This window comes from Ranitomeya imitator, chromosome 4 (assembly GCF_032444005.1).
Source record: "Ranitomeya imitator isolate aRanImi1 chromosome 4, aRanImi1.pri, whole genome shotgun sequence".
Taxonomy (NCBI): domain Eukaryota; kingdom Metazoa; phylum Chordata; class Amphibia; order Anura; family Dendrobatidae; genus Ranitomeya; species Ranitomeya imitator.
Window position 1 is genome coordinate 640,600,228 of NC_091285.1, and position 12,883 is coordinate 640,613,110.

Genomic DNA, 12,883 nt, shown 5'->3' on the forward strand with positions numbered 1-12,883 from the left:
TTGGGATGGTGGCCCTTCAGAAGAGAATGGTTCTTGACTACCTGTTATCAATTGAAAGGGGCACCTTTGCTGTTATAGGTGAGGAATGCTGCTCCTAGATTGAAGATGCACATGATTCAATAGAGAAACATGGATAAAGTAAAGGAGCTGCAACAAAAAAGCTAGAGATATATCCAAGGAGGGATGGAATCCCTTTTTCTGGATGGAATTTATCAGAGTTAGGTTAAACAATATATTGTCAACTTTGCTAAAGCCCATAATGGTAGTGATAGGATTGATTGTGTTAAGCTTGATTGCCTGGAAATTACTAATGTGTTGTGATTCTCATTGCAGGAAATTAATTATACATTGGAGCTACTGGCAGACACAGACAGAAGAGGATCTATATGCAAGAACAATATATGAGCCCTTTGCAGCCCACTAACTCATCATTAAGCACAATATCATCTGCTTTGGATGTGGAAATGGGTCCCCTTACCTCATGGCCCGTGTTCAGTTGCACAAGTTGCAACAATAACATGTACGCCCCTGTCCACCCCTGAATGTAACCATAGGAAGGATGACTACAGCTACAGAGGTGACCGTCTGATAGCCTAGCTCAACTACCCACCTCTCCTGAAGACCCTTTCAGCTTTTTGAGACTTGGGTGGAGGACATCATCTCTGAAAAAAGGGTCCCACAGCTGCACCCCAACAGTTTGAGCAGCACTCTTAGTTGAGTAGGTGCTCCTAGAGCAAAGGGAGGGGCGTAGCCTCTTGATTTGTGGTGACCCACTGAGGATGATTTCATACTCTGGGCCAGGGATTACTCCTGGACTGTTTACTTGTGGTGGGATGCAGGTCTGGACAGCTGTCGTCATCCTATTAGATAGATAAGAATTACTATATGTGTGTTTATGCTTTAAAGGGAATCGGTCGCAGTTGAGATGTATATGACCTATTAATATGGGCATACAGGTAATAGAAATGTTAAGCTAGTCCTAACTGTGTGCCTCATGTTAATGGTCCTGTTGTTGAAAAATATTATGGAAGCCTGGAAGAAATCTTTAACATACAGACAGTATATAGCATTTCTCCACAACACAATCTTTTTTTGGGTTGTCTTCTCTTTTGTTATTGGCACTGCAATTTTTCACATTATGTAATTGACCAAAGGATTTAAACTAAATGACTCTTATGAAAAATAGATTTAGTTAGCAAAATATTTAGTGGGAATGTGTTATGAAGCTTTTATGTTTTGGGCATTGACCACTCTCTGGTTATTGTTAAGCATTGTGTTTGTGAGATGATTAAAAGGCACTTAGTGCAGAAATTCAGCATAGCCTATATTTCAATTTCCCATATTTCATATTTGGTGCCGAAAATCAAGAAAGGCCATATTAATAAGAGCTCTACATCTCAAACACAATCCTCAACAATAACCAGAAAATTGCCAATCCTTTAAATCATAGTTTAAAGTTAAGCAATAATTTACTTTAAAGTTTGTCACCCCTTATATCATAAAATAATAAACAGAAACTGCTTTTCTAATAGACTTACATGTCCAGAAGAGATCACTTATTAGCAGTCACCTCATTATCATAACAGGCAGGATTACAATGAGAGATAACAGAATTCACCATTCACAGTATGTAGTGTCACAGCTCACCTCTTCCCCCTTCCTCCAAAATGACATCTGCATGCCGCTAAAACAGAAGAACATAAATAGAAAACTCTCCCAAGGAAATAGAGTTCCCTATAATGTCTTATGATATATACAGTATATATATATATATGTATATGCCCAATGTCCTTATCTCCAAACAGACAAGAGAGCAGCTTTCATAAATGTACAGGAAACAGAATTCAATAATCTGCAATCAGAAATACAGATTATAAAAAAGATTATCATAATCTGATTTCAATTTAGTTTTAAAAATGTATGTAGCACATTCCCTTAAAGAAAAATAATGAAAAATATACCTAAAAAGAGTATTGGATATTTTAAGAAATGTTTAATAGGTTAGAGTAGAGTAGAGTAGGGCCCTGCCAAAAGAGTCTACCTTGTCGTGGTGGCAGGCTTAAAAAAATCTGTTGGTCAAAACAAAAGCTGATGATAATGTATGTGATGTTGTTCCATGGGAACTGTTACAGTGTAATTGGTTTGAACGGGGGGAGGCAGAAGAGTTTTTCCAAGGGTGGGCGGTGGGACTGTGGAAAGTTCCACGGGTGGAGGCGTAACTGGGGTGGAGCCTGGAGCCTCAAAGGAACCTGAAAATGTTGCCAGTATGGGGCCCTGAAATTCCTTTTGGCAGTTCTGATCAGGAACATAGCTAGCTTACATATGTGATAATGAAACTATCAAAATGGTGAGATATTGTGAAAGAAATGAAAGTAGTGTATAATAGCCATGTTTCGTCAAACTCAATCTGACAGGTGCCCCGCCCCTATCAAAGTGTATCAAAATGTGTAACCCCTCCCCTCCCCTTGTCTGACGGCTGGTATCCAGCTGTCCCTCCTTGTTTGATTTCCCCTTTTGATATAGTTTAATATAGTTTAATTTGTTGTAGTTTTGATATTATTCCCGTATTTTGTGGAATAACACATGTTTATAATTATAGCCTAGTCGTGTATTTATTTTACACGTGGTTTATAACACCTTTTTCATTTGTTTTATAATAGATTTTATACGTAGCCCCGAGTTTGATTCTGTAAGCTTTTGTTTTATTCACAGTGTATCCATATAGTGAATAGGGCTGATGTTTCTGTATGCAATCCTACATCCTGTTATGTGAAAAGTATTCTCAAACACTAACTAAATGGTGAACATTACCTAAATTAGGTTAACTGTGGGTCAGAGGCTTATAGCACCTAGGTCAAGCAATTGTTGTTGTATTTGCGTACCCCATAAATGTTTATTCTCACAAACAGAAAAGTTATTGTGTCCTGAAGATGGCATCTGAGGTTATTTGTTTTTTGTATTAGCTTTCTCAGAAAACAGCTGTGTTATCTGAGGGTCAGATATTTTTGTACAAACTCATGCTGTTTGGTGATCTTTGTGAAGCAGAACTTTGTTTTATAACACATTTGTACTTGTATTGTACCTGAATTGATATTTGCTTTCTCTTTTTTTGTGTCCTGAAGATGGCATCTGCAAAGTTATTTGTTATCTACTGAGGCCATTGCAAGTTGTGTTTATTCACATTGTAGCAGGTTTTATCCTTGTGGCTGCCTTATATACACAGAAGAGATATGCACCAATGTCACAACACAAGTTATAATATGACCCAATGTTACAACACAAGTAAGAAGCGGCGTGTTTTATACGAATAAAAACCAAAGACACGATATTGTAAAAAAAAATTTAAAAGATTTATTTCTCACAATAAAACAGCATCTCAAAGACATTTCATTACTATAAAAATTCATACAGAATATAAAAAGTAAAAACATTAAAATAGTACAATGAACAATTACACTTCTTACAAAATAATTAATATAGCGTTACAAGGCGTGTACAGCATTTATCCAGTACATTCTTTACATCGTGAGCCACATGGTTTGCAGCATCGGTAGAGACCTTTTTTTAGGTAGCAGAGTTCCACGTGTGGTACCTAATGACGGGGAATGTAAAGATTGAATTGTACGGGGAACCGCCGCTAACTTCAGCGGTGTAGATACAGAGCGTGTCTCACTGTTGGTAATTTTTAATTCATCTAAAAGCTTCCTAGTAGCGGGGTTACCCACAACTGTAGACGGCATATTTAGTTCGGCCATAGCCTGCATAAATGAATCCCAACCCGGTGGTAAATTTCTACTGTTCAGAGCATGACTCTGCGTTGTACTACGTACCAAATCCAGTAAGTTAGACCCTGGTATTACGGATCCTTTGAAAATAAATTCAGCATTATTATTCCATGCTGTGACATTTTTATTCTGCAGCAGCCTGTTTAGTAAAAATTCAGCATTCTTTTTATATCTTTGGTTTATATGTCCGACAATTTCAGCGATCTCATGATTTTTATCAGAGTCGGTATTTGGCAATTGCTGCTGACCAGGATCAGGAGGGCTAACGAGATTTAAAGCCGTTACTTCTTTTGAGCTGTGCCTCGTATGTACCAAGTAGCGTTGTAGCACAGCGCTATACATTTTAATTTTCACATCATCGGGAATGTCACGACGCTGTAAAATGTCGCTAATCTCACCATCAAGGCGCCGAATAACACTGTCGCGTATGTTATCTGTAGTACCGGGTCTTAGTTTGTCTAGCTCCTGTTTGGGGACTAGATACATTTTCGTTGTATGCTCCATTATCTTCCGGCGATCAGGCTTGTTATTATTGGGATTGCAAAAGCTAAAAGAGGACCGATAAACCCGCCGGCCTGTTTTAGTAGGCGCTTCTTTTTCTTTATGGGCTGAGACCTGTCGCTCAGGGTTCTTATAGCTTTACGCCACTTCTTTAATATACCTTTTTGGCGCTCTTTCAGCGGAATCCTGCCTTTTAAGATATTTAAAGCAATCTCGCCTATGGCTGTAATTAAATCATTGCTTGCATCGCGCAAAATAGACTTTCTGACAGCGGGGGTTGCTTTCACTAGGGTTTTTAAGAGAGCCCAGTTACGCCGGAGCCTCTCAGACATCTTTACATCACAACGACCACAGCGTAGAATGTCTGATACCTGGTAAAATTCACTTTTTAGAAGTTTTTTTCTTCTGAACATAGACAGCGGGCAGCGCGGGTGGAAACAACCCAGTCCTTAAACGCAGATCCTCAGGAGTATTAGCTCTCAAATCTACAAGCAAATACCCGTAAGGCTCCCGCGTGGCATCCTCAAAAGCTTCTAGGAAAAAACGTGTTTTTCCGGGATACATCTGACGAGCTAGAGTTAAAATTTGTAATTTATCTCGGGGGTTGTTAAAAAGCACCATGTACTTTGTGTTTAAATTTATCGTACGGCTTTTCTTGCCCTGACAAAATATGTTTTGCACCAGGTAGAAAATGCTGAGATTTCTGTGGTGCACATACTTGGTAAAGGCTTTTTCTATCTCACAATTCTCACTAGCACTCTCCATGAGATCATCAACAATCGCCAAATTCACCTTCTCCGGTGGGAATAATTCGTCATCTACGAATGTATTCGGCAGACCCTCCACAAATCTGGCGTGGGGAAAAGAGAGAGAGATTTCATCATATAGTTTTTGCCAACACGAATAAAACCATACAATATTATCAGGTTTCTGAGAAAAATTAGCTTCAATATTATATAGCAGCTGTTTTACAAAATAGCTCTTTCCAGAATTAGACGGGCCTGCTAGAATGCACGAGAACGGGTGTTGCAGACGCGTATCCATCACAATACTCGACTAATACCCAAAAGGTAATGTTGTGAAATCGTCTAATAGTCGCCGCTTTGTATAAACGCACTTTTGTGTTTTGCGTAATGGCCTTGTTTCAATATCCCAGTACTTTTTATTTCTCACAATGGACGCCTGCTGTACGACAATACGTTTCTGAGTTTCTGCGGCAGAATTGCGCGGGTAGTCCAGAACTAGATCTTTCAGACTGTTGAAATTAATAGATTGAGAGTTACCAACATTTAGTGTTATCCCCTTAACTTTTAAGACAGTTTTACCGGTGTTGAGTTTGTAGCCGTAAGTTTTGGGGCCCGCGGATACAAATTCTGTGATGTGTGTACCATCGGGTATTTCACTGGTCAGCTCCCCCAGGTAATCGCCTAAAGGCGGTTGCCACTCACCATCTCTCTGTACAAAAATAACTGAGTCTGTGTCGTGATAAAGGCACCTCTCCTGCAGCCGGTCCAGCAGCGAATAGAGCTCTAACCGAGCATACGCTGTTGTAAAACACGCTATAAAAATGTTTGTGTTTTTGTTGAGTGTGTGGTGGCCTTTTGCATATTTCCAGTTAATGGTTGCGGTGTCATCATCAAGGAAATGTAACATCGAAATGTCATAGTAAGGCAGGAACAAATACTTAAAAAGCTCATCTGGATCCCTAACAATGCTGGTACATGATAGATTAGATCTCTGAGCAAACTTTCCCCATAAAGAATTTAAGAAAAGCTTGGAGATCTGGCGCTTAGCAGGATTGACAGCTATATTTTCAGGCCGTAATTGGACACCTTCTTTTTCAAGAAAAGAGTCAATGTACTGCCGTTTCTTGGCGTCATCAGTGCACCAGCTAGGATAACCAGAGGCTTCCTGCTTATCCCTAAGATGTAATTTAATGTAAGGCGCAAACAGATCATCAGTGGTTTTAGGAAAATGCCATATTTCATAGATGTGAGCGATCCGATACCCTTTTTCTATCGCCATCTCGAGCTCTATAGTGCACCAGGTGCCTGTCAGCGCCCGTTCTTCATCACTGTGGGCACAAATATCTGCCTGGGAATCTGCAGCGCATGTGTAGCAAAGGGGAAACATTAATTTTTTGTTGAGTTTTACCGGTAGAACTGGAAAAAATAAATCTCTCGGCGGGTAGACCTTGACTCTAGCAATGCCAAAGTATTTTTTAATGAATCCAAAATTGTCGTAGATGATGTCTGGGTGGCCTACAGGGTATGTTTTAGTTTTGTTTACAAAGGGGTACAGACTGGTGAAATCGTAGTAGTGTAAAGTCTCCCCTTCTTCCAGATGGTGATAGAGCTTAATGGCGTTAGTTCGCCCGCCATAAAGCGCATCACGGGGGTCTAAAGGAGCGGGGAATTCCATCTGACGAAGAAATGTTTGAAGGTTAGAATCATTTTCAACCATTTCATTCCACTCATGTTCCCACATCAGTCTTACTGTGTACCCGCAACACTGTAAGTAACGCTTTTTAGCTAAAAAGGTGTAATATAACTGGCCGTAGGACGTGCTTGTGACCTTATTTGTGTCATTTTCATTATAGCACACGGGACAACCGTGGTAAAAACACCCCTGAAATTCAAAGGCTATGTGCTGGCCGCTAACATAGGCATAGCCATCTAGAAAATACTTCCCGACCTGTTTTTCACCGCCTCTCAAAGCGTGCTGTATGTCGATGTTCTCAGAGTGGGCTACATACATGAGCCACTGTATAGCGGGTGTCGAGTAGCGCTTTTTTGCCTTGTGATAATTATCACCCGGTAAAATGGCGATTGTCTTTTTTGGTAGAAATTTAAACCGGTACATTGTCATACACACCGAGGCCAGGGTGATGAGCTGAAAAGGATCAACACATCTGCGCACTACAATCTTTTGCTTTTGACGCTTACAGTATTTTTTAACATTTTTCTGCGTCATCTGCATAATACGCTCTCTATAGATCTCGCAGGCGTGTCTCAAAATTTCAACATCTTGTTTGCAATAAGATTTTAGCTCGGCCTTGAAGTCAAAAGTTGTATTTACCTGTGTCTCATACCACTCCAGGAACTCTACCTTCTCACCAGGTGACATGTACTCCACCCCATAATATTTTACATCAGGTATGGGACCTACATAGTTTTGGTTTTCTCTGGTATTGAAAAAGTGTGGAAAATGCCCTTTGCCTCCTGAAAAGCCCATGGCCTGTGGTAATTTACTGAGTTTCATGGGGATAAAATTTAGAGAGTCTATGAACCTTATAGACAAATCGGGTAGCGACACACACAAGAGGCGGCCACCTTGGGTTATCAACTGTACTTGTAGTTTTTCAGAAATCAGTTCCTTAACAATAAAGTATGCATCATATCTTCCACCATTGTGGGCAATAAATGTATGATCTGAAAATTTACCGCTTGTAAAGAACTGTACAAAGTCATGTGTACAGGTATCGCCCTCAAACTCCCAGGAGGGGTGGCCATACAGCGTTGTAGCATAAATGTAATTCGGGATGTGCGTGCCTGTCTCCTGCATACATTCAAAATCATAAAAGATATAGCAATCTGACTCATCCTGTGCTACATACTTCCGCATGTAACAAAGATGGGCATCGAATTTATTTATATGTCTGCGACATACAGGACAGCGCAAACCATTACATTTATGCTCTGTTTCACTATTTCTGGGGACAAAAAGGTTGCATTTATCACAAAATGTTTTAAGTCTGCAGAATGCTGGGTCGCCTAATCCAAATTGTTTGTGATAATCTAGGCACACGCTCGAGCGGCAATAAACTCTGCAAACAGGACATCTGGGCTGTTGGTCGGCACCGCTTTCTATGCAATTCTCTCTCTGACATGCTTTACAAAAATACTGACAGGAGTGGTTGTTTTTGTGGTGAAACACTGAATTGCAGAGCTCACAAAAGTACTTAGCGCCGATAAAACCCTTCATATTTTTGATACCGTAGTAGTGATTATCATGGAACAATATGAATACGGTTTTGCCAATAGCTGTATTACCGCTCTCAAAGTAACGCCAATCGCCCTGACTATAGTACAGTACTTTAATGGTGACCCCCAAATATTTTTCAAATGCAGGGATGTCGCTAAAACTCACTAATTGATCATCAGGGATGCCCAGTGCTGCGTGTATGTTTTTAGAGCGGTTCAGTAAAACACCATCACTGACATCCGTGTCGTCCATCAGGGCGCACACACTGACAGCCAAACACAGATTTGACTTGTAATTGTTAAAATCATACAGCCATTGTCTCTTTTGTTTAATGATCTGACTGCTCGCTATAGATTTCAAGCGCCTTTTTACACCACCGCGTCGGTTTTTAATGATGGTGACGACTAGCTTTAGCGAATTGGATGATATGCATTCACTGTTACTTTGAAGTGCGCGGGCAACAGCATTTAAAAAAGATTCGGAATTAAAATCTTCACGGGTTTGTTTTGTAGTGAAAATAGGGTCTAAAGTATCACCGGCATCAAACCTTAACTGTACAAAGTCGCCAGGTTCAATGTCCCTGATGATTCTATCCAGTAATGCCTGAATGCCTTCATGAACAATATTCAAGCCCTCTTCAAATGACCGTACACGCTCCAAATTTACAAATCTAAAATGATCTGTATGTATATGACCGTTGAAATTGCGGAGGGCCCTTTCATGATGATGGATGTGTTGCAAAAATACTGTATGATCGGGGCGCCGCACATTACCAGCAGCGTCAGCGTCTGCGGATTGTGAATTTTGTGTAGATGCCTGTGCGGCATCTGCAGAGCTGCCTGGACTATGTGAGTGCTGTTCTGACTCTTGTGACGACATCTGTGGTGACTGTAGAGGCATTGCAGGACACATGGCACCACGGCGCCTCCTAGAGCATAGCGCCCGTCTAGCGCTGACCAACAATTTTAGAGCCCTTTTTATAACTCTAGCCCTATTATACCTGGGTAGTGTTAGTTTAGGCGGTTTATGCATGCCGTAGCCGACCATATCTAGTCATAATGGGGTCGCTGTAGTTGTTATCTCGCCATCCAGCAGCAGGCTCCGAAGTGCGTATAGTTCGGACTTATTAGCCTGTGTTGGGTTTTGTGTTAATAATAATTTTTCAAAAGTATCGCAAAAAAACATTATTTTGGGGACCCAGCGTTTGTAGCGTAAGTAGCGGCCGATGTGTTCCTGAAATACAAGCATTTCAACGGGGTCCCAGCTGCGGGATTCATGCTGCAGATCTATAGCTGGCGCATGAATCCGTGGCTTTTTACACACCTTAAGCTCTTTACACCCCTTAACATCATCCGGCCGCGACCTCTTTGACCGTTTCTTAACATTAACAGAGTTAGATACACAGACATGAGATATGTCACCCAAATTAGAGGGTCCTGAGGGTCCGGCCCCAGAGGCATTAGCAGGACCCGTTACACATGGCGCTGACGGTTGCATAGTGTGGGACATACGTATAATGAGCGGTTCTATGGATGGTTGCTTACCATCAGCGAGCTGATCAATCTCGCGATCATACTCTTCACGACTCATCGTGGCTGTTGCACCCACGGCGCAGGATGCGGTTGGTGACTCTGTAACATGTTTTGTTTTCCGCTTATGTTTTCGGGGTGCCTCGAGCACTTCTGGATATAGTGGCGCGGGGTCATTCACACGGATTGTCGATGGCTGACCGGTACTTGAATGGGGTATTTCACGATGGTCCGACGGTACAGGGTTTCCTGCGTCCTGCACCACGCAGATCGGTGATAGCGGATATGCTCTAACAGAACCATTAGCCGTCTGTATCGCCGGCCACGCTTGTGCTGCGCCATTCTCGGTGATCTGTAGCGGCTGTAGAGGTGCTGGAGGTGTTTTTCTCATGACTTTGCGCTTAGCTGTAGGAAAGATTATACATGTGTCAGATATGTGCGAGACCGTCGCAGGCCGCTGCGCATAGCTGCAGGAAAGATTATACGTGTGCCAGATATGTGTGAGACCGACGCAGGCCGCTGCGCTTAGCTGCAGGATAGATTATACATGTGTCAGATATGTGGGGGCCATGGATCTCAATGATGAAGCACGTGCATCATTGACTGTACAGAGACTGTGCCTGTATACCAAAATATACACTTACGGGATAGCGATGTGTGGTGAATGATTGCCGTGGCGTCTTCTGCAGCTTCTGCGATGCTCTCCATTAGCTCCGGTATATTCTCTTTTGTGAAAATTCTTCTAGGCTTCAGTTTACAAGCTATAAATAAAGATACAGGCCTTAGTAGAGGCGTGGTGGATTTTCGCAGAGCGGTTGTGCAAAAAAAAAAAAAAAAAAAAAAAAAAAACTTTTCATACGATTCTCACCTCTCCCTTTTTTGCCCGCCGGTCCGAGCTGTTTTTTAGGTGCTCTAGAATCAGGGCTGTTTCTCGGCGTGGGGGTCTGGTACATCAGTTCCTCAACAGGCGGCTGATTGTGTTCCGTGGTGGTTGGTTCTGGAAACATGTCGACATCTGTAAAGAATTAATATATATATTTACACGTCTAAATACTTAAAAGCTATATACACACACACACACACATACATACACAGCAGTCACACAACGCACCTATGATGCCTTGAGTCAAATCCCACACAGCAGCGACACATGCATTAGTGTTACTATACTCAGCTCCAGGTGTATCACACTCCAGAGTAGGCACGCTGAAGCCGTTTAAAAAATCATCGCTATAGTTGCTGATAAATTCATCTACAGCATCGGGGGTGTTCCTGGTAAATTCATCTAGATTATCGGGGATGGTCCTGATTAATTCATCTTAAACAAGAAAGAATAAACAATATAAAGATAATATATAAAAACAGCCCTTAGTTAGAATGGGACACTAACAGATACATGTATATAAATCTTGAAACATACCTATTACCGAATCCGCAACTTGACTGGAAAAAGCCGAAAAATGTTGGGATTCCATCTAAAATAAATTATCTGTGTAAATTTTATGCGCAATCTATATTATCCACACACCACTACTCGTCAAACTCAATTATATACCCCAACAAATAAACTGCTCCCCGTGTATAAATATTCTTATACTAAGCAAATCATGGGTAATACGGCTAAGTCTTTCTATATTAATTATGCGCCACAAATATGATTTATGCGGTAAAACTATATTACACAGCCCCACTAAATATACCGCTACTGTATAAATATGACTATAAATATGTCTATGTTAAACAACACACATGTAGTAAGTAAACGCTGCAGGCGCTAGTTAGGGCGTATTGACAGTTATTAACTACTGTATTACATAAATTATGTTATAATAGTTGCCCGCGGATAAGTCTTTCTATATTAATTATGTACCACAGAATATGTTTTATGCAGTAAAACTATATTATACAACGATACTAAATATGCAGCTATCCTCCAGTATAAAACTAACTTATTAGACAAATAACACCCTTAATTATGGTTTTAGAGATGCATAGTTAAATATAATTAAGCATTTGCGAATAATAACACAACTGTCTTATATACTTACATTTAGAATAGCTTGCTTTTTTTAGTCTGGTCGGACTTCTGGTGGTTGTCTGATGTACTTTAGCGGGCCAGCCACCTGTATTTATCCTGAGTGTCAGAAACCAGCTCACCTGTTAACACCCAGAAACACACCCAGTTACGCCCCCACCACACGCCTGCTGTTAACACCCAGAACACAACCATACATGCAATTAATGCATGCATTAACTCAGGCATGATATATCCGGATTAAAACAGGAATTTTTATACAGCTGAATTTCTGAAAGAAGCAGGCTGTTGATTAACGAACCACAATCATTTTAATCAATCATGACGTCTAAATCGTATGATGCCATATTAGAAAAACAATATTTTACATGCCGCGCACCCGGCTCATTCTCGGGTATTGACAAATTATTTAGATCTGCAAGAGCACGCGGTATAAAGAAATCTGATGTTATTGCCTGGTTAAATAAGCAAGACACCTACACGCTACACAAGCCTGCTAGAAAACGCTTTTTGACAAATAAAATTTACGTCTCGGCCATTGATGCGCAGTGGCAGGCGGATCTCGTAAGTTTAATTGACTATTCAAGGGAAAATGATAATGTCAAATACATCCTGACGGTGATTGATGTTCTATCGAGATACGCATGGTGCGTAGCCTTGACAAACAAGACAGGCGCTAGTGTCGCCAGATCGTTCGAATTAATATTTCAAAATGATAAGCGCATACCGAAGAAACTGCAGACGGATCGCGGCAAAGAATTTATAAATTCATCACTCAAACAGCTATGTAATACGTACAATATTCATCACTTTTTTACAAACAATGATGTAAAAGCCGCTATGGTCGAGCGTTTTAATCGCACATTAAAAACCCGTATGTGGCGCTATCTTACGCATCATAATACCTTTAGGTATATTGATATTTTACCGGATTTGCTGCATAGCTACAACCATACGTACCACTCAACGATCCGCTGTAGTCCCGCGTCTGTGTCAGAGAGAAACGTGATGCAAATCTGGCGCAATATTTACAGTTCTACTATTACTAA

General features: G+C 40.9%; 1 protein-coding gene across 1 annotated transcript; it reads right to left on the minus strand.

Moving 5' to 3' along the window:
* Window positions 1-3,349: 3,349 nt before the first annotated feature.
* Window positions 3,350-11,362, minus strand: LOC138677053 (uncharacterized). The gene is made up of 6 exons (XM_069766872.1): window positions 11,220-11,362; window positions 10,911-11,117; window positions 10,668-10,814; window positions 10,444-10,560; window positions 9,815-10,204; window positions 3,350-5,136 (listed from the first exon to the last, which is right to left on the minus strand). Exons 1-6 carry the CDS (start codon window positions 11,272-11,274, stop codon window positions 5,105-5,107), a joined length of 948 nt encoding a protein of 315 aa, XP_069622973.1. The 5' UTR covers window positions 11,275-11,362; the 3' UTR covers window positions 3,350-5,104.
* Window positions 11,363-12,883: the final 1,521 nt, after the last annotated feature.